The sequence below is a fragment of the Branchiostoma floridae genome, chromosome 17, assembly GCF_000003815.2.
Source record: "Branchiostoma floridae strain S238N-H82 chromosome 17, Bfl_VNyyK, whole genome shotgun sequence".
Lineage (NCBI taxonomy): Eukaryota > Metazoa > Chordata > Leptocardii > Amphioxiformes > Branchiostomatidae > Branchiostoma > Branchiostoma floridae.
Genome location: NC_049995.1, coordinates 1,588,472 through 1,611,839, shown reverse-complemented (window position 1 = coordinate 1,611,839; position 23,368 = coordinate 1,588,472). Strand labels below are relative to the sequence as shown.

The 23,368-nt window shown below is 38.6% G+C and overlaps 1 protein-coding gene across 4 annotated transcripts; it reads right to left on the bottom strand.

The window, feature by feature from the left end:
- Positions 1-4,260: 4,260 nt before the first annotated feature.
- LOC118404488 (alpha-tocopherol transfer protein-like) lies at positions 4,261-21,893 on the bottom strand. Of its 4 annotated transcripts, none has more exons than XM_035803576.1 (7): positions 21,783-21,892; positions 12,183-12,666; positions 11,585-11,661; positions 10,602-10,718; positions 9,927-10,037; positions 8,914-9,103; positions 4,265-5,162 (listed from the first exon to the last, which is right to left on the bottom strand). In XM_035803576.1, exons 2-7 carry the CDS (start codon positions 12,562-12,564, stop codon positions 5,086-5,088), a joined length of 954 nt encoding a protein of 317 aa, XP_035659469.1. In that variant the 5' UTR covers positions 12,565-12,666; positions 21,783-21,892; the 3' UTR covers positions 4,265-5,085. The 4 variants fall into 4 exon arrangements, with proteins under 4 accessions (XP_035659472.1, XP_035659469.1, XP_035659470.1 ...); XM_035803577.1 differs by lacking the exon at positions 21,783-21,892 and adding an exon at positions 15,689-15,822; XM_035803579.1 differs by lacking the exon at positions 9,927-10,037 and having other exon boundaries at positions 4,261-5,162; positions 21,783-21,893.
- Between the last annotated feature and the right edge of the window lie 1,475 nt (positions 21,894-23,368).

The window sequence follows — 23,368 nt, the reverse complement described above, 5'->3', positions numbered from 1 at the left end:
TGCATGGCGAAGATAAGAAACCTCGAATAAACACAGCCCGTTTGTCACTTTTCCTCTCTTGGCATGTCGATGTCAAAGAAAAATCATTATGAAAGAGCATCACAAAATAACCATGTGCGTGCATGATCTGAGGTCTGATTGCTTGAGGCTTTATTTCTCATCATTGAACAGTCCATATCTCAGCTTAAGTACTAAAGTTTAGTGAACTTTCCAACACAAGTAGCTAGAAACGCCGACATTTGCATGTGAGCAAATACAGCATATTTCAATCCATCTCCATTCCAATGCAATGTACTGTTTCATATAAACCTTGTGCAGAAATTGACGTATCCCAAAACATCATCCCACTCCAAATTGGATTTTTTTTAAATCCCCACAATACAAAAATGGCTTCTTCTAGAACACCCCTATCTAAAATTATGCAATTGGACCGGTCTTTGTGACCCATTTTCCATTTCTCATGCTAAAGCTACCCCTACACCAAGTTCAAGATCAGTTTACTCATGACACAGGAAACAAAAAAATAAATTTTTGGTCAAGAATGAAAAAAGAATACTAAATCTAAACATTTTCAAGTGATGTACACCCTGACAGTCCTATGGGACATACTGTGCGCACCCTCATACAAAATTTCAGGTCATTTGGTTTTAACACAAAGGCGTACAAGCCAGACTATACATTTTTAGTATAGCGGCCAAAAATTCAACAATTCTAAGCAATGTATGCCTGAATTGAAAATGTGTGCCGTGCATTGAAAAGTACTATGGGCACATGACCTACACACCTTCATACCACTTTCAGCTCATTTGGTTTTAATACAAGACATAGGAGCCAAAAATACATTTGTTGTCAAAAATTCCCCAATAACTCAATTTTGAAGTGATGTATGAAAAAAGTGTTGATGGAGTCCTGTAGGCATATGCCAAATTCACCTCTGTACCAAATTTCACTGAATTAAGTTTTAATACAAGGGCATAAGAGCCAAAATATAAATTTGCAGTCAAAATGGCCAAAAATAATTCAAATTTGAGGTGATGTATGCAAAAAGTATTGATGGGTCCTGTGGGCATATGCCCAATGCGCTTCTGTACCAAATTTCAGGTCATTAGGTATATACTAGGGCACAAAAAATATATTTTTGGTCTAAAAATGACCAAAAAAACTAAAAGTAATATCAAAGCCCACCATCAAAAGATCATGGGGATATCTGCTAACTCTACCTCCATGCCAAATAAATGACAAATTGATTAAGTTGAAACCATTTGAAGATTTGGCAGGAGAACAAAAATTAAGAAGAAGAAACAAGACAAAGGACAATATATTTCAATTCATATGGATTGAAATATGAAAAGAATGTAACAAAGTTTAATGTTAAACAGGCAGACATATTCTTCACAGAAAACTTGCAAGGACAATCCAATATACTAGCTGTATAAAATTCTCTGCCAAACCTCTGCTTTAACATGGTAAGAGTAATGTGTAAAAGGCTCTGGGAGTACATACATGTACATGTAGTATTTTTGTTACAAGATGCAACTAACAATATTCAAATTTTCCTTTAATTTTGTAGCATATTACAAAAATGTATGAAAATGCAAAGTTATCTGAGCTGTACAAGACTATTTCTAGACATGAAGTATACAAAGGCGTTCATTTCAATTTGTACTAATATCTATAATCATATGATCATTATTATGTACATGACATTGGCTTTGCAGATACAAAATTAGTAGTTGCTAGCAATTTGTATACAGCATATCTTTGACAGGATTGGTGGGATTCTTCATAACTTTGTACCAGCAACTGTCTTAAAAAACTCCAGCTTCAAAAGTACAAAAAGAACGTACTGAATGCAGTATTCATTTACACCGTGCAATTTCACATAGTAGAATCACCAGCTAATTTTTTTCAAAGAAGTAATGATGGTGTCACCATGATTACTTCTTTGAAAAAAATTAGCTGGACATAAATTTGATTTCTTTACGTCACGCTTACACATCACAATCAAGTTTTCATACAATTCTGTCTGAAGCATATGTATTTAAAGTAAACAAAGTGTCCTATTTGAAAGATCAATACAATAAAGGACCATGATATCTGATTGGTGCCCAGTGCCATGGTGCAGAGTGGAGTCCTGTGTTGCCTTGTCCATTCACAAACTAAATAAATAAATAAAATAAACTTAGGGAGAAACCTGAAGTCCTCCTGGGACAGGCCACCACATTCAGGCATCTAGCAGCTTTAATATATTTCAAATACATGTAATCACCACAAAATAACCTTATAACCCAGATAAACAATGATCTAAGAATAAAAATCTTATAATAGAATGACACATAGACATTCAATTTGATATTCCAAAATGCATGATTTTTTTCCACTGTCCACTGAAACACATACCGTTGAAGGAACCTACTATATATATATGGCTCCCTTTAATTTATCAATGTAACCTTGAAACATGAAGAAGTGTAGAATGGGAATCACCATGAATACAGAATAGAAAAATTCAACAAGACACAATATATAATGTAAATCTGTAGGAATTTCTGGACATATACATCATGACTTCACTTTTAATTAGCCTTTCTCTGAAATATACAATGAATATAATATTACACCACCTCCCCTATCTGTTCCAATCATACTGGGCAGTTGTCTCCCTCATTAATTTTGTTGACCACCAGTACTTGTTACACCAGAACTTGTTGCACACTAGTATTTGTTGCACACATACACATACTTGTTGCACACCTGGTACTTGTCACTACTTTCAACAAATGAATGATGTTTTCAAGCTGACAATGTCTATCAGTGTCTGAACTTGCATAATTACTGAATCTGTGGCCATACTTTCTCCTGTTGTGAGTTGTCATCCTGGTTGCTGTGGGATGATTCCATATTGCACAAAAATATCAAATAGCTCAGCAGCATGAGGGACAGGTACTGTATATGTGTAGAGCTAAGGCTGTATATACAGCATACTAGATGTTTCTGCTATACTCTGTTGAATCTTGTAACTGTTCATTTTTAATTCTCAACATGTCTATTTGACTGACTGGCAATAGTAAACAGAACAAGTCTTGAATCATGGTGGCCCAGACAGATTTTCATTACCTACAAATACATGCCATTTCATTACCAACAAAATCCATCTCATCTCCTATGCACTGTCAACCAGTTTGTCTCCTACACAAAACCTTTAACATACAAAACCATTTTGAAAATTACATACTATTAGGAAAATAATGGGAAAAAATGATGGAAAAATCAAAGGGACCAACAAAAAGTGACCGCAATGACCAAGTGGTCGCTTTGCAAAAGTGGTCGCAAATACAGGTTTGACTGTAGTTATGCAGCAGGTTTTTTTTTATGGACAACTATCATGAAGAACCACATAACTTGCAATGTGTATCAGGTCAATATTTTTACTATGTAAACCCTGCCCTGTACCTGTACCTACCTATCATCGTATCTGAGGGTTGGGACCATGGTTGTGTCTAGTATCGGATTCAGTATTCACATTAAAATGACCTTGATTGAATTCTCAGTTTCCACAAGTATAAAATGAGTTACAAGTTAAAAGACTTGACAATAACCATTACACCGCAGTACCAGAGAAAGTCCCCAGAACCAGAATATTTTTTTGATCTTATCATAAATAAAGTGACCATCATCAAACATAAACTATGCAAATCAGGGCTTCATCATTGCTATTTTTGGCACTTTCGGGTGTGCCCCCTATGTGGTCCATCATCAGACACCCTGTGGCCACCTGGCTATATTTGGATTTTTTTTTAACTTAGAGTTTAAGGTTTCAGGATTGGCTAGATTGACATTTTGACCTTCCTTTGTTTTCTCATTAATGAATTAAGAAAGAATGGAGCCCTAACGAATTTTGATAGATGGGCATAGAAGAATTTTAAATCTGATTTTTTGGGCCATACAGATGATGTCATCAAGTTTTATTACCCCTGATATTAATTTTTTCTATGAGAAAATACAGCACTTTGGTACATACCACTGCAATAAAACTATATTTTTCATGTGCATGATGATGAAAGCTACAAACTCACGAGTATGTAGCTTTCATCATCATGCACATGAAAAATATAGTTTCATTGCAGTGTGTGCTGTATTTTCTCCTAGAAAAAATGATATCAGGGGCAATAAAACCTGATGATGTCATCCATATGGCCCCCAAAAATCAGATTTAGAATTCTTTTACGTCCATCTATCAAACTTCGTTAGGGTTCCATTCTTTCTTGATTCATTAATGAGAAAACAATGGAAGATTAAAATGCCAATTTAGCCAATCCTGAAACCTTAAGTCAACCCAGGACCCAGCAACAGTCGCAGTGAGGTACCCCTGAAAGCACCGTGAGGTACTAGGCTATCCACTGGGACAAATTTGCGGCTTTGAAGCCCTCCTGGGGTTATATCCCTGACGGTCACCAGCACAATTCTGACCCAAACATAGGGAAGACCAACTTTTGACCATACAGCACTTTTCTCACAGCTACATGTAATTCACATGTACGGGGTAGTCCTCAGACCATACTTCTGAGCTAGGTGGAAGTTGGGCTAACAGTGGAAGGATGTTGAACTGTGTGGAAGTGTGTCTTTGGGAAATGTTTATAACAAAGTCCTTCTATACATGTATTTTTCATGTACTTGTCAAAGAATTACAAAGTGTAAATTTTTTTCATGTTTTGATTTCCATTAAACTGGAACAGTTACATGATGTTATCTCTAGTTTTGTTCCCACATCTTTGGCATTGTCACCATTGCCCCATGCAAGATACAAAATATTGTACTACCAGACGTCTTCCAAGAATTATGAAAAAATATCATAGGTCATGTTGTATAAAGGAAGGAGAAAATAACTCAACTTTTGAAAATAGCCAAGGATATCAATGCCTCAGTTTGCGCATGTAAAAACATATTGTCACTACAAATTCTGACATGTTTTGGACTTCTCTCAGATGATACTTAATCTGACAGACGCTTGCTATTTCAGTATGTAAAACTACAATGGGATACTGCAAGAGGAAGCATGAAGTAGAACACAGACTCTTCCTGTACTCATCCACACTTCCAGTAGAAAAAGGAGGAGCGCAGCCACTGCTTCATACAGCTGTCCTGCCTGCCTCTGCCTACATCTGGGACACACAGGGCACAGAAGAGAGAGAAGAGAAACTTAAAGAATTATATGTCAAGGCAGAGATGTTGAGACAATAAGATTCAAGACGAGCAACAAAGTCATCTACTGCTGCCATGAACAGCATCAATATTGCATCTCCTGTTCCATCAGCTTGAAGCTGTGCTTGCACTACTGTATTCCACTCCACAGCTCGGAGGGAGCTGACCAGTGGAGGCCCTGCAGTCTAACATACAGGATACAATCAAGTCTGATTTTTTGTATTGAAAATTATTGTTAACTGTTATTGTTCTAAATACATCATCAGCATTGATTCATAACTTCTTGAATAATGCTGTTTCTTTAGAAGCACACACAAACACATGTTCATGTATCATACATGTTCGTGAAGAATACATATATCGTTTATAATGTAATACATGTATGTGTGTGTGCATGTGTATGTATATATACCTACACACACATGCATTTTGCAAACACACACAATATACATCCATACAATACATTATACAAGCACACATAATCATATACACAGATACATTAGTGTCACACACACATGCGTCAAATACACACATACATAACACACATACACATACATTATATTTAGACACACTTACATGTTCACTGAATATACATAAACATTATATGCACACGCGGATACTTTACACACACAGACACACAGTGACACACATACATTTGTACGTACATAGTCTACACAAACATGCATAATGATTATATATTGTATATACATGCACGGCACGCATGCACGTGCGCACACACACGATACAGACACAATATATAACGTTACATCGTATATGCACAAACACTGACATACACAAGCAAAAACAGTAGAATTTGCAAACGATTCTCTCCTCCACTTGAGGTAATAAAGATGAATGATGACACAGACACAGATTCACACCAAACCACAATCATGATGGGTACAATGGAAATGTAGAGTCAACAGTCATGATATTGTCATACATATAATTATGTACTATGTGTGTTTGATTAAATGATAGTCATCCAACACCTCTCCCAAACTGCCAGGGAAGCCAATTACCAGATTAAAGGTAACAGTCAATGAGAGATACCTTAATAATTGGTAGATGTTAAATAAATGTAGAATATGTACTTATAATTGTTAGTCCCAGGATAGTCTGTTCTGATGTGTACATGATTATATCAAAGTGGCTGTTTACACCTACATTGCATAAAGTAGCAGTTTTCTAATAATGAATCGGATGTAGTTTACAATGTATGAATTGGGACATACATGTCCATATACTTATAACTCTGTTTGAGACAGGCTGCATTATTATGCTGACCTGCACTTTATTCTATTCCTTCAGGACCTCACCTCTGTAGACTGTCTGTAAAATGGTGTGACTCAACTATGTAATTACTCTTGCAGAAAAAAGAAATATGTAATTTTTATAGCAATGTGTGTAACTGATAATTTAAATGCACATGTAAATGCTACCCCGGTCACTTCAGGCATACAATAAAGTGTCTAAAATATCCTTCTAAAGCCATTGTGTAGCAGTCTTTTGCTAGATTTTGCAACCAAAAGTTAATTTTTGCATATTGTAGCTACCAGTTTCATCACTTAAAGTTCAAGTCGTAAAGTTTCCTTTAAACATCTTTAAAATTTTGAAAAGAAGGTCCTTGTGATTGACATCTACATGTACCTTTAGACTTTTAAAATGGTTACTTTGGACATTTCAGCAAGGAGTGAATATGATAAATGAAAAGCAAACCGGAATGAGTTTAAAACTGAAATATCTTTGCATCCAGCAACTTGCATAACAGAATACACTTCCAAACCCCACACTAACGGCAAAGTTCACTTCACCAAAGTCACAAAATAGTGGCAATGCAGTAAATATATCAAGTTTTTGATGTTTAAGTTAATTTTTTCATAAGTTACTGCTCCTTCAGTTATACAATCTTGATATTAACCAATGATCTTATTAATCAGAATTAATGTGACCCATACAATAATTGGAACAAACTTGTCCCTGCATACTAGTAGTGATATATATAATGATGAAATCAAATGCTTATTACATACAAAATATATGCAAATTATGTATGTATTGTATGTATTGTAGAGGAATGCAGAAAAAGCTGTTACCAGGTAGATGTAAAATGTGGCATACAAAGATAACAATGATTAACAAAATAATGCATAAAAACAAAGCAAACATGTAGCCACAAAAATAGAGAATATTGAACAGGAAAACTATTGGCATTTGTTAAAAATGCGGTAAACAGGGAACATTAGTGTACATGTGACCAACAGAAACATAAGTCTGCTTCAATACCATTATAATGATGGATGATACATGAAACATCATTGTTAAGTATGAGACTTCTAGACGAACACATAAGATAATGAACTAAATGTTTTTCTTAGGAAGTGAACTGAAGGCAACTTCCATGAAACTTGAAGCCTACTTCAAATATGGACAGTCATTATGGTGGTTCTTCATTCCATTTCTGCTGGATTGATATTAGTATATAATGAATAGCTATTACAACATGTATGATTGAACAGATAACAACATCAAACTGTTTCATCTATATAAGACAAATCCAAAATACATTCGTATACAACATGTAATGATGACTTAACTTGAGACATAGGTGCTCAAACTCACAGTGCACCATCACTAGTTAGGGCTGCCACAACCAGTAAGATATTTTTGAAACTGTATCTTTCAATTTTTCAAAGCCAGGCAGGATACCCTAGCTAGGGATACAATATGGCCTCCACTGGTTAGAAAATAAGAATTGTACAATATTTTGTAGCATTCTTCTCGCAGCAAACCTGCGATTGAATGAGTGTATACTTCTGGAGGGTTGTATCTCATCCAGTCAACACAATTCTGCACAGTTTTCAATATCTTCCTGTTCAAATTCCTTTTTCATAAACATGTCTCAGGTTAGTTTTCTACTTAAGACTCAAAAACATGTCCTTGTACAAGAACAAGGATGGTGTGTATAAGAACAAGGATGGTGTGTACAAGAGCAAGGATGGGTGTGAACAAGAACAAGGATGGTGTGTACAACTACAAGAACATGGATGGGTGTGCACAAGAACAAGCATGGTGTGCGCAAGAATAAGTACGGGTGTGTACACGAACAAGGATGGTGCGTACAAGAACAAGGGTGGTGTGTACAAGAACAAGCATGGTGTGTACAAGAACACGGATGGGTGTGCACAAGAAAAAGGATGGTGCGTACAAGAACAAGGATGGTGTGTACAAGAACATGGATGGGTGTGCACAAGAACAAGCATGGTGTGCACAAGAATAAATATGGGTGTGTACAAAAACAAGGATGGTGTGTACAAGAACACGGGTGGTGTGTACAAGAACAAGCATGGTGTGTACAAGAACACGAATGGGTGTGCACAAGACCAAGGATGGTGTGTACAAGAACAAGGATGGTGTGTACAAGAACAAGGATGGGTGTGTAGACCAAGGATGGTGTGTACAAGAACAAGGATGGTGTGTACAAGAACAAGGATGGGTGTGTACAAGAACAAGGATGTGTGTGTGTGTGTGTGTGTGTGTGTGTGCACAAATGCATAATGTAAGGTGTAAGGTATTAGAAGGGCTGTCAGTTTATTTGTTGTTTGACATGAAGTATTCAGCCCTTGACTGACCAGACCCATCAGTCTGTGTTGAGCTTGCGGAAGGAGCCCACCATACCAGCCATAGTGGCATCTCCCACTGAACTCTTACCTAGTTCTCCCAGCTTCAACATGCCAAACTTGTTGCTCTCCACCATGGCATCTTCAAAGCTGTGTAACTTCTCCTTCCATTCCTTGCCCATTTCCTCCAGTGGTCCTCCCTCTCCTCCCAGCTCTGTAGGCAGGACCTCGGTGCCTGTCAGCTCATGTAGGCTCTCATACACATTACCATGCATCTTTATCTGCAACACAAACATCATCTATGGTTAGGGCTGGGTATCGGTACAGCGTACCGGTACAAAACCGGTTTTTCTTATTGGACCGGTCCAGAAAAACTGGACCTGAAAAAAATCGGTGGACCGGATGTTGGATCGATTAGAAAATTAACAGATTATTTTATCAGGCATTCACACGTTTTGGCGCTTGCAGGTGGAAGAAAATAATAAGAGTGAAGTAGAGTAGAGTAGTAATTTCTACCAAGTTTTACAGCCAATCATACAGGTGCAGTTAGCGTTGTAGGGTTTTAAAACGCCAGTGTAAGTCTAATACTCCACCAAACAGATTTCTGCATCAGGTCCTGATCCTTTGGACCTGAACCGGACCTGGACCTGAATTTTCTGTACTGGTACCCATCCCTATCTATGGTACAACATGATGTTTAAGAGTCTGCTGCATGGCTGTAGAACTAATGGCATGATAATGGCCTCTCATCATGGGTACCTGACACAGATGACATATGACTGGTTCTACTTTACGTCATGTGCCTGTCCTACAACATTCACTAAGTCTTGAATCTGACAGGTTACTACACAGTGTTTGCAGGAAATGATGTAAATGCACATCGTCTGAAGTGTGGTAAGGGTAATAGATTTTTCCTCTTCTTTCACGCCTTCTTTGACAGAAAGTACAGAGTCCTGTATCCTGTACAGAGTCCTTTACCTCCATTGAGGATGGCTGCTTTATCTTTTTTATTCCTTAAATAAGTTATTTGCTGGGCAAAACTAGGTTTGGTGGAACTAAGTACAATGGAACTACACAGATCATCATAGAAAACTCCAGACTCACCCTTTGCTTCAATTTCTCCTTCATGAAGGGACGAATGACAGCAAAGACAGTATCCAGAAAAGCTGACTCGTTCACAAAGTGCATGCCCTTAATTCTAGCTGGGAAGGCCTCCTGTGATGGTACCATACATCAAATACACATTAAAGGTGACATGATTATAGTCAGAGCAGAGAAACTTACCATCAAAGTATGTACCATCAGAATGATTGTAGCAGTGGGAATGATTTGCTCAAAATAGTCTTTTCTAAATTCTGTTCAGTTTGTTATAAGGAGTGGCCAGAGAATTTCAAAGAAACCACCTGTGCTGATTGTACATTTTAGAATCACTGCTGTGAGAAATGTTACTTTAGTACTACCACTAGTACTTCTTTCTTGAATATAAAGAATATGATGTATGATCATATTATCAATTTTATTATCATGTCAGACATTGTCTGTTTTTAAGGATCAATATCTTTTAATATGTTCCTTTTTTAAATCATGAACATGAAAATCAGAACATTATCCAATGTTAGTCATGCTGAGGGTCCTATATATTCTCTGTGTCCCTTGATGGCAAGCATCTTCCAAGTTGTTTAACAAGACCTCAAATCAAAAGTACCAAATTCTTTGATCATAAACCAGGTGCATATCATTTTGTTATCTTAAACAAGTGTTTCCATTGTGCAGACTGACCTGAATAATGTTGGTCATTGTGCTGGCGTACCTCGGGCCAATGTGGTAGGCGTGGTTTGCTGTAATGCCGGAGACTTCCATGATGACCATCAAACCATTGACTTGTGTCTCTTCATCCTATGGAATCACAGGGAACATGTCCACAAAATTACATGTGGACATGAAACACATGACATTGCAGCACAGAGTACAGAGAACACAAGTTAAGATCTGTACGATGGAGTAGAGGGAACAGAAGTACAGATCTGCACCATGTAGTACAGAGAACAGAAGTACAGATCTGCACCATGGAGTACAGGGAACAGAAGTACAGATCTGCACCATGGAGTACAGAGAACAGAAGTACAGATCTGCACCATGGAGTACAGGGAACAGAAGTACAGATCTGCACCATGGAGTACAGGGAACACAAGTACAGATCTGCACCATGGAGTACAGGGAACAGAAGTACAGATCTGCACCATGGAGTACAGGGAACAGAAGTACAGATCTGCACCATGGAGTACAGGGAACACAAGTACAGATCTGCACCATGGAGTAGAGGGAACAGAAGTACAGATCTGCACCAGGGAGTGCAGGGAACACAAGTACAGATCTGCACCATGGAGTACAGAGAACAGAAGTACAGATCTGCACCATGGAGTACAGGGAACAGAAGTACAGATCTGCACCATGGAGTACAGGGAACAGAAGTACAGATCTGCACCATGTAGTACAGAGAACACAAGTACAGATCTGCACCATGGAGTACAGGGAACACAAGTACAGATCTGCACCATGGAGTACAGAGAACAGAAGTACAGATCTGCACCATGGAGTACAGGGAACACAAGTACAGATCTGCACCATGTAGTACAGGGAACAGAAGAATTATAAAAGCTTGTTATATGGAGAATCTTTAGAATAGTATGCCCAAGGTGAACTGCTAACAACAATAAAAGAATAAAAATAAGTTGACTTTTCACCCACTATATGTTTCTTACCTCTATGACTTTCTCCATGGACAGAATGAGTGCTCTGGCATTGTCATAGATGGGCCAGGCTGCTGGGTCCCACTTTCCTACACAGGTGGGAGGGCAGCAAATATTGCACACTTTACTCCAGGCTAGGACATCATTCATAATATCATTTTTCAGGCACAAATCAGCCATTATATGTCATTGAGTTCTGAATGGTTGTGTAATTAAGGGCTAATGACCCGCCCCGAGGTGTATATGGTGGCATAACGCCTGGTCCTTTGCTATAACCACCAAATAAAACAACCGAGTGAGCAAAGTGAACGAGGTGGTTTTATGAGGTGGTTATAGAAAAGGACCAGGCGTTAGAGTCCATTCCAAGTAACTGTGCGGATGTTTGTTGCCATTATTTAGAACTGATTTCAAACTAAAGTTTTGTAATTATATGTCTAGGACATTTGATACTTCAACACTGTTTCAACTTTATAAATATTTCCCTGGTCCTGTAAAATGTTGGAAATATTCATGGTGTGGAATTGGATACTTCTAATCGTTTCTAAATAATGATAACAGCATTCTACCATTTTCTACCATTTTCTAACCACAAGCAATGTTTCAAACTCACCTGGCCTGAAGACGATCAACTTCCTTCCTTCCTTGTCCCTGCCTGGCAGTACTGTGACAATAGATTTGTCCAGCACATGTGTTATTGCTGATGGTAGGAATTTCTCAAAGATCTCAGGAGTATTGGCCCTAACTTGGTAATAGTTTTCTAACAGTTTGAAGGCACGATCATAGTCAAACTTCCTCGCCCGTAAGAAACGTAGCAGGAAACCATCATCTGTGCGGGCATTCAAGTCCGGCCGCGCGTTAATCATGTCCCGCAGCGCTTGGACGTCGCGGTCCCTCCAGGCAGACTTCTCGTTCAGTTCGGTTTCTGCCTTCTTCTGCAGAGCAGGGCTGAGTGTGCAGACATACTTCTCTGGTGCTGTCTTGATGTCGGCCATGTTAGCTGATTGTCCTCACAGTGGTGCAGGGGGAGACAGGGGGGAGACAGGGCAGAGGTCAGAGCTACCTTCCCAACTGGTGTTTTTTGGTCATGATGGAGGCTGGAATGGCAAAAAAGTCAATGATGATTATTACAATCATAGCTCGTCCGTAGTCATATGACCGTTTTCCATAACATTTGGCCAAACCAATTTAATATGTTGGCTCACAGATTAAAAAAAAATGCTTAACTGGAAAAACATCAAGATGAAATCAAAGGCAGAGGACCAGGTTTATGTCTTGGTGCACTCAAGTTCATGTAGTGGACAATCATGGTCATATTCATGCATGTTGCATTTATAATGTCTGCTTGCTATATTTTTACTTTAAAAAAAATCAGTGAACCAACAAATTAAATTGGCGTGACCTAACAGAAATTTTACAAAAAGTACAGTCACTGTGGCAGCTCATCGAATTTTTGCTTGCATAACGTTAAATATCAGGAGTTTAACCCACTGTCTCACACAGACTAACATTGATGATCTTCTTGCCCCAAAAAACCAACTAAAGGAATGAGTTGTGTCATTGTACCTACATTAATTTTATGTCATACCTAGGCCGCGATAACGTTCGATACAGGTGTTCCGGACCAGGCGATAAAAAGTTGTATAACATACACAGGCTTCGAGGTTGTATCACACAGGCTTCTATCGAACACTTCAAACGTACTTTGACCACGCCGATTGCGGTGCGGTAAAAAAATCGAATAGCTGATTCGTACTGTTTTATTCGAGGACTTACGTTGCATTTTGAAATGAAATGCGGTCCCAGTTCGTATCAAAATGCGGTCCCAGCCCTGCCGCGGGTCAGATCACTCTCCGACATTCGGCCAATCCTGCCCTAATTCATACAGTAATGTTTCGTGGCAACCTGCTAGGGGGACCAAATATACACCACATATCCCTTATGTCACAACTTGGTCACAAGCTATCTGCCATCCAAAAAGCAAGACCATAGCACATTCAGTTCAAAAGATCCAAAAAATGCAAATTTCTGCTGCAGTACCAAGGTCATATACCAGGTGGCCCAAAATTGACCTTGACCTTTGTCTTCCCAACACCTACCTCCAAACCAAATATCATCATAATCCATCCAGAGGTTCTTGAGTTAAGCCCAAGTTACAAAAATCCGGACACACAGACACACACACACACACAGAGACAGACACACAGACACACCCAAAACTATGACCCTGTTCACATGAGAAAATTGCAAGTGAGTTAAACAAGGAATCCGATTGAAATTTTCTATCGGATTAAAAAAAATGTGTTCACATGAGTTTTATACAATCGGATTAAACTCAAACTTGCGACCGCGACCACACAATCGGATTAAACTCTTTACCCCGGCACACGTCGTGATTCCAATGACCACTGCGGGCACGCATAGTTTTTCCAAAATGTTGCCAGACTACCTCATAATGTTGAAGGATGTAGCGACGTCGATATGGATTATAATTGTTGAGAAATCGGCCGGCTTTGGTCAGATTTTGACGCCGATGGTCCGCAACACACACTGACGAAAGTGGCGGCTTCTAGGTCATACGGGGTCATTGGGATAGTCTATTAAACTGGGGGTGGAAATGTTACACACGGTGTGATTATACTCTACATTTAACTATATAAAATGTATCTGTTGCAGAAGTTGCATGAATAGGGGAAACTGCTACCAAAACATTTGACTTCATCACGTATCTATCTGAAATAAAAGTCTGTGTTTCGTTTTAAAAAACTGCTTGCCCATGCTTACATGCAGTGAAGTGGCCCAAGCTCGAAAATTCTGTTTAGACACGCCCCCCCTTCCGCTGTGCAAAGCCTTTGAAAATATGAGGGAAAATTAAAATGGGACATTTTGAGGTTACTTGAAGGGAAATATCGTAGCTTTAATGTTAGTTTTTCCTTACCATGCAAAACCACAAGGCATATTTTGTAGCTAATATAAAATTAACATAATCAAAAATACTGACGAAACTTGAAAGTTCATTTGATTGTGCAACAACTTCAAGGGATATTCTTCTTTCTCAATATCTTAATATTATTCAGAATTTAATCAGAATGTTTACTCAATATGCACATTTGTTACAACAAAAATCAAAGTTTTCAAAAATTTATATACAAATCAAGTACATGTAAATTTCACTACAGGAAAATGATGAGCTTTGATACTACTTTTCTCTTATATTCATAGCTATGGCTAAATGTTGCCACAACAACATTCACATTGTCATGGCTATCATAAGCACCCATTTATTTTATTTTCACATACTTTTTGCTTTTTCCCTGGAAGCAACGATTTACACTACACTTGTATTCTGTACCACTATGTTAACTTAAATGCAGAAAAAAAATATTCATTTTGTGGAGCTAAATTGTCATCAACTGTTTTGTTACAATGCTGTGAGAAACTGCATGTTGTTTTTATTACATTTTCAGAGGAAAAAGGATCATTTTGAAACAGACTGTATGTTGCGGCTTGGGGGCGCTGTCCACGGCCGTAAAAGCCACACAGTTTGTTTTGCTATTGTTATGATTGTTGACGAAGTGTGTCGGCTGCCTTTTGCATACAATAATCTCATTAAAAACCCGTTTTTCAAGGTCTCTGATCAGCCTTTCTAAGTTCTCGAATTGTGCATTCTACAAGCTTTGATCTTGACAACTTAAAGCCTAACTTGTACTACTGTAGTAGTTTGATTTTTCTTGCAATCCAGGAAGGATGCCCCTGCCAACAGTAAACGTAATGGTTTGGTTCAAGTCCGTCTTAAACAGTTTGTTATCGCCATGTTTTGAGTGTTGTGTTGTTTACCATCTGAATTTGTGCCGTTTGGGAGATTTTGCTGCCTCAAAACTTATATCACGAGGAAAGGAAAGAACATTAACAGTAACTCAACCTCTTACTTGTACTAAGTTGGTGACCTGATATCCCTATATCCCTCTTTCCACAGCCACTAATTATACATTTTGTAACTCCCTTCACAGCCATGGAAGTCAGCAGCAAAAGTCATGACTTTTTCTGGACAGAGTGAAGACTAATTCAGTACCATGGAGTTCAGCAGTCCATGAGCCATTACACATAACTCTGACTCACCTGTTAGAATGAAGACAGAAAACACGCTTCGTGCTGCAAGTTGACGAACAGATTGTAGAAACCTGATTGTTGCCTGTGCTTACGTGGCAAGTCAACAAAAGTGGGTGTTGACACAACACCTGAGGCCCTATATGGAAAGGTCATCATAGCCTGGATATCAGTCTGCTTCCATGGCACCAAAACACCACCATTCTGACTTGTATTGTTGTACAATGTAGGAAAGTTTTTGGATTGGACTCAAACTTAACAGTCAAGCTGACTCAGGAATTAAAAGTGCACAGAATCGAAGATATATATGTAAAGAAATGGCTGATGTTGTCGGAATCATGGCATTCTTAGTAGACTAGATTAAGCCTGGAGATGATATAGAGACTTGTGTGATTTATCATGTAGCATGGTTCTAGACTAACTTTTTTTATTTTAACACTTGTATGAGCATATGGTACTCCTAGCCCACAAAATTTGGGCATACCAGCAAAAATCTAGGAGCATCCCTGTGAAAAATTGGGGGCAGAAGCAGAACTCTTGGTCACACCATGGCCATTAATACTCTTATAAGTGCTAACGGCCTGAAATAATGCATTTTGTTAGAAATCATAATCCATCCAGATAAATACATATTGATGGGTGAAAAAGAATTGTGGCATTTTACTCTCAACTCTCAAATAGAAGTACCCCCTGGAATAAAAGTACCCCCCGGACAAATCTTCAAAATCTAATAAAAGTACCCCCTGGAATAAAAGTACCCCCCGGAAAAATACCAAATTGACATGTAAACTGTGCCCATGCTACTTCAGTCCAAGAGAAGATGATAAGCAGGTAGGCTCTTTTTATTTATTTATGCCTCAGTACCATATCAGTTATTTTTTTTTATTACCATATCAGTTAATTGTATAAATAATGAACAGAATAATTCCTATGTTATTGCACATATTTTCTTTATCTGAGTGTCACACCATCAACAAAGATTAAAATAAAAGTAAAAAAATGAATGAAAATAAAAACTGAATAAAAAAAGAAGTTTATTTTATAATCATTGTTACAAAATAACATTTTGAAGAAACATTCCAACTTAGAATACCTTATTCACCACTTGTGCTATTTTCAATGTTGCAGAAACCAAGGTCATAGACACTGCCCCCTATCGAGAAATACCGGTACTGCAGAAAATATTGATTCTCTTGCGCATTACCGCGAGGTTCGGCGTGAGTTGATGAATCCAACATGGCGGATCTTTTCGAGCCGATTGAACGCTATGCTTTGTTTTGGAATGATTTTTTCGTTGCTGGAACATTAAAACAAGTTGACTACGGGTGAAAAATAGTGGAAAAGCATTGGTAACTTTTTAACTTGTTTGGTTGGTGGTTAATTTCTGTGTTTTGATAGAGAATTTACGGAAGTAAGCGACTGTGTGTGTAGCATGTGACCTCGATGTTTTCGTCTTTGTTCAGCGCAACATTTCAAGATTTTTGGAAGGTTAAAGATGGTTCAAAACGAAAAGGATGTATTTTTTTACGAGTCCAGTGCCGAATCACTTGTGTTCCGGTATTTTTGGACCTGAACCGAAACATTTTTGCAAGTCCAGAACTGGTCCTGCGTACCGGTACGCATCCCTAGTTATGTTTGGGTCATAGCGCTAGCAGCAGGGACAAACAAAATAGTGAATATTAAGCAAAAATACAGCGGAAATATGGGCAGAAAATACCAAACTTTCAATATTTTTTGGGTCCCTGGTTATTAAAGAAAGCCCCAATTTGAAAAAAAAAAATAAACGTACCGTCTAAAATAAGGACGTACCGGGTGGATTTTGAGGCGGAAAAAAATAAACGTACCGGTACGTTTATTTGAGAGGTGAGAGTAGGCAGTTCTTGAGAAGTAGGACAAATCACAGCATTTGCTACAGCCAACTGCTTTCTGCAACAGACCTGAATCTTGTGCCTGCAGCCATGGCCAGGTGATGGCAAAGGTTGACAAACTAGCCAAAAACATAACTACTGAAAAATGTGTTAATTGAACTTGCGACATTGGAAAGAACTAAATTTAATTTTGAAAGTTATTGAATATAATTTATGCAAGAAGAATGGAAAAATACCTCTTGGGATAAGACGTAAACATTTTTTTAAAGGTTGACTGTTGAGATATGTATTCCTTGACAGCATGCAAGTGTTCATGGAAGCAGTACCATATTTTATTGAATAAAGTATGCACCCCAATCAAAGTATGCACCCCTGATTTGGGGCAAGTCTTAGACAGATCTGTGGGACTGACAGGTAAAATAGAAAACTCAAATAAAGTATGCACCCCTTCTCCACCAGCTTTGAACTGACCTTGAACTAGATAAATTCAAATTTATGATATTTTCCCGAGTTTACTCTGCATACATCCCTACTGTCATTGTTTCTATAAACTTGCAAACTTCCTGCTGCACCTCATAAAAATCACAGAGAATGAACTGGTTGAACAACTAAGCCAGTACAGTACATATCTAACTGGAAAAAACTGTTGAACAAATTGTCAAACTCATAAGGATTATATGCAATTGTCACTCTTATGTAAATCATGTTTTTTTGTAAGACAACACCAACGTGTATGTTTTGAATCCTTCCTAGAAGTGTAGCTACACATTGCTCTATTTTAGACTCTTTCACCATTTATCCCTGCAATAACTTCAAATGAAGTACGCACCCCTACTTTGGTAACAACTTGTAGCAACTTTTAAATTTTGATAAGTTTAAAAAGCGCGTACTTTATTCAAGAAAATACTAGTTCATTTTGGGGAGAATGTGCTGATAAATGTGAGCACTGGTGGAGCGTGCAGCCTTGCAAAGGAGGTCCAGATAAATTTCTAAATCTCTGCATTTTGATGGGCAAATTTTTGTGGCAGGCTATGCTAAATCTATTGACATTTGTATTACTATAGCAAAACAGGGTTTGGAGGGTGACACATATTTTCACCATGTCACTGAAGCTCCGAAGGGCCGAGGCATTGCAAGGCAGGTCTGGGGGGAAAATCCTCTAAAACACCTTTTTTTGCACTTTGAGGGGAAACAAGTTAGAAGGAAATTTAAAGGAGAAGGCTGTCAGAACCTAGGGTGGCATAACTTTCATAAATAAATGTTTCCATGCCCTACTGATGAGTCCTCTCCAACATTTCTTTCCATGAGCTTCACCCCTAAGCTAAAAAAAATTTCCCATGGGCCTCCTCCCCCAATGACCCCAGATAATTTGCCAAGCCAAGCAACTTTGAAGGCATTGTGTGAATGTGTAAGGATGCAGCAACCTTCCCAGGCCACAGACATCCAGAACTAGAACACAGAGAACTCACCCATGAGCCGGGCAGAGAACAGCCCCCACCCCCCAACAGTACCAGAGTACCAGAGCCAACGCACTGAATCTACAAAGGTAACTGGTAAGGCAGAAATTTTCATGAAAACACAGCTTTTTGTCAAGCTACTTGCACACAATAACAACATTGGGCTTGCCCTACAATTCTAAGGCCATTTCTAAGGAAAGTTTGACCCACATTATTAAGAATACGAACTTTCAGCATGCCGGTCCTGCAACCCTTCAATCCGTATTGATCTTTGAGTCTGAAAAAATAACGTGCATTATAATTATTTGTGTCTGTTTTCTTTGTGTCAATAGTTCCTACCTCCCGCACCACCTGTCGGCCCCTCCGCCCATGGTGGTGCGGTCAAACTGAGTAACTTCACACAGCCTTAGGCCTACGATGATGAACCTCATTTTACTTTTTGTTTGAACCTAAATGTTTATTCATGAAAGCTTGAATTGGCGCTTTTCATTGAGGTCATGAGGGAGATAAGGGTCAGACAACATATACAACAGAGATGCAGTTTAAAGTCCTAATGAGTCTTAGAAGCCTATATACACAATTTTACATACATGGCACAAAACAAATAATAGCTAGCGATATGACTCGAGTCCACAATTTTAGCCATTTCAGTTTAGTTTAAGAGTCTCTTAAGGAAGCCAGAGTTGGGGCTGTGGGTATGTCCGCTGGTAGACTGTTACAGATGTTGGGTAGGCGATGGATCTTCTGATGGTTTTTGAATCTTAGTGTGTTATTATTTAGTTACTTATATTTGGAAATGAAAAAAACAAGCAGTCCATGCAGCGGATATTGCTAAGTGAAGGTCAAGGGTCAATTCCTTACTAGGAATTCTACCATGATGTACTTAGTACCTCATTTTAGTGTGTTATTCAATAAATCAGTTCATTCCCCACGCCGTTCTTACCGGTTCAAGAAAATACAAAGTGAAGTAGACTAGAGTTTATAGTTCCTACAGTCAACATGCAAAAGCAGCTAACCTTGTTTACATGAAGATACAATGTAGTCGGATACTCCACCAAACAGATTCCTTTGTAGCGAAATGGACCATACAGAAGACCTTTCAGAAGGAATCAACAAACAGATATACATGGCCTTCTCCCAGTACATTGAGAGTACACACCATTTCGACGTACTCTCCTAGAAACTCCTCCAACAACTCTCAAGCACAAGGAACCAAGAGTTAAATACCAAGAGAGACTATTGACTCAAAAGCGAACCATGTGTTACTCAGCACCAAGAGGCCACGTCTAGCGAAATAATAGACGTTAAACGAGGACAACAACAACAACAACCATACTGCAAATTCAGAAATGTTCACGGTGGTTTTAAGTTCGTGAAAACCGTGTTGCCAATTCACCGCGAACTTAAAACCACTGCGAACATTTTTCCATGGCAGCAGTGATGGTGCTACCACAAAATTAAAACTATTTTTGTTTAATATCACCCATTCACAAGGTTTCACAGATAATCAGGCCCAGGTTCAAACCTGAACCTCTGGACCTGAAACGGACATACCTGAATTTTCTGTCCCGGTACTCACCCCTAATCTAACGTAAGGTTACCAGTTTACGTGCAGGACCAATTAACGGTCAGTTAGCGACATGACTGCATTTCAAGGTGCACCATGCAAAAATTAGTCAGTAATAATAAAACTATAAATGTGTTATTCACATTGAAAACCCTTGCAATGAATATTGCACAATTTTTGTGGAAGATCATGGGCCCATGGTGCCTGGGTCGACTTTACGTGACGTTCTACTGAGGCAAATTCGGCGGTCCAACCTCATTCATAACTACAGCGCTACTGCAGGCGATGGTGGGGTAGACACAAAAATTTTACCGTGGTTTGTTTGTTTACCACTTTCGTAATATTTTGCAGCAAGTATTTGAATATGTACGCTTATAGGTAGAGCACTACAAGGAGAAAGATTCAAGTGACCGTTAATTGGTCACCCTAGAACAATTCTTCACTGCCAACTACTCCATTATTACATGCTGGTGCGCAGCCAAAGATGGAGGGAAGAAATAAATTACCATGCACTTTTTAAACAGACAAACTACTGTTTCTTTAAATGGGTTAAATATTTAATTCTGCTTAGGCATTTTGGAACAATAATCATTTTCCATAATTTGACCGTAAACTGGTAACCTTACGTTACATGCAAGTATGCAATATTTCCTGGCCATGTGAGAAAATATCAGTCAAAATGTGACCTCAATATGATATTATCGTATAACATTAGGAATTCAGGTAATTTACCTGAATACTAATATTGTATATATATCAACAGAAATGTCACTGAAAAATCATTACATTCTACATGATAAATAAATGAAACTTCGAATTTTGGTTTACATTCAATAATATATTTTTTGCGGGAACAACGATTTTGGCGGCAATTTTCGAGGCTTAGAGTTATACATTTTCTTTTCTTGAGACTTTTTAAGACATCCATTTAATACATGCATTCTTCTAGCTACACTGTAGTATGCAATATAAGCGGCATATATCGTAATAGGCGATCAGACTTTTGTACACATCTTTAAGAAAATTATGTAAACATTCCCCGTCTGGCGTTTCCGATAACGTTGGCTTGCAGAATGTGCAAACAGCCATTGCAAGGGACACAACACAGCCGACTTCGTATCTTCTTATGAACGTACAGGCTATGTAAACTATCAAGCCGTGTACTTGCAATCTCCAAGCAGGATAGTATATTGTTAAAAAGTCAGAAAAATCACCTGTAGGAGTGCAACAGCTTGACAGCTCTTCAACCTGCCGCCATCTTGAAACTACCGCGGTGCACCATGGGATGCGCACACCTGTCGGCGAGGTGAGAGGTCAAATGACGTCATAATGACCTGCAGGTCATCCAACGGCAACTCTCATCACGGATTTGATGATAGAGGCTATTTTATTACCTTCGCCAAGATGGTTGTGTTTTCGGAAGGAGGTTAATTCTTGGTTTTCGGTGTTTGTGTAATTGTGTCTGTGTCTGTACGTCAGTCTGTGTCTATGAACAGCATAGCTTGAGAAGTATTTGATACTTGGTCTCCTAGCGGCTTTCTAAGGTACTACAGCGGAACAATTTTTTTATATCATGTGCTCTGGATATGCTGTGGCGGTGATTTTTAAGAGCTAGAATAGCTCTTGAGAGAAAAAAAAGTGTTGTAAGTTTGGGATTGCGGCTTGTTTGGGAACTGCATGGTTGATTTTGAATGTGTTGAAAGATCGTAATCATTTCTGGCGACGTCTCAGTGGCGAGCCAAATGGTATAGTATTGTGTTTAGTCTGCAAATATTCTAGGAATTGTACAGCAGTCCTCTTTGCATAGATAGGGTGTTCCGGAAGAGCCCATTCTGTATTGCTATTTGGGCTTTTTAAATTTAATATTCATTTTGCATGATGTTTTGGGACAATATCTGTAAAAGGTTGATACGGAACAGCACATTTTTTTCTCTGGGATGAGGATGGATTAAACATGCTGTATTTGCTCCGGGGCAAATGTTGACCTCTCTTGTTTGTCGTGTTTCTCCTTCTCCAACCCACAGTACTTCATTTTCATTGAAATCTATTTGCATAATTGATGACAAACACAATATAGGGTGGAATATTTCACACCTATTGTCTGTCGATTTAATGGCTGCATCGCCAAAATTCAGATCAAATGAAAAAATGCACAAAGATAGCAACAATAGATATTGTGACACGTACAAACCTTTTGGGGACGCAGACAAGAAGCAAGACCTTATGTAAGCTATGCCACAAACATCAGTGTGAGTAACGTCCTTCGTGGGAGGACCCGATAGAACTGAAGTGACGGAGCGCGTGATTACACGAGACGACATAAGTTGCAGGGTCATCATCTAAACAGCCATCTCTTCACCTTTCGGTCAGCAAAGTAAACTTTTAAAACTGATAAACAACGGCTGATTGGGAAGGTAAAACTTCGACAAGGCTTGCTTGGTTTGGGTTCATGACATTTTATACATGATAGGAGTACGAATATCTCCCAACTCGACAGTCACTCATTGCCTACTTCATAAGGATGGTCAACGACATGTCGGCAGCTATTTTATTGGTACTCGCTAGAAAATGACCGGGGGTCGGGGGTGGTTTGTTGGTTGTCAGGTGGTCAAAGTAAGAAATGAATACTTATGTATGCCGAGTTGGCCGTTTTAGATCATAGACGTTGGATTGCTGCTTTAAGGAAAAACAACGGCACATGTTCAACGGCCCCATATCTTTACGACGTATGGATTATGTCTACTTATATCATCTCCTTAACGTACCTTCTAAATGCCGCAAGTATGACATATTATAATAG

Coding starts and splice junctions, on each gene's coding strand:
- LOC118404488 (XM_035803576.1), bottom strand. CDS start 12,564: ATGGCCGACATCAAGACAGCACCAGAGAAGTATGTCTGCACACTCAGC. Junction 11,662..12,182: donor GTTGATCGTCTTCAGGCCAG/GTGAGTTTGAAA, acceptor CCACCTGTGTAG/GAAAGTGGGACCCAGCAGCC. Junction 10,719..11,584: donor CCATGGAGAAAGTCATAGAG/GTAAGAAACATA, acceptor GTGATTCCATAG/GATGAAGAGACACAAGTCAA.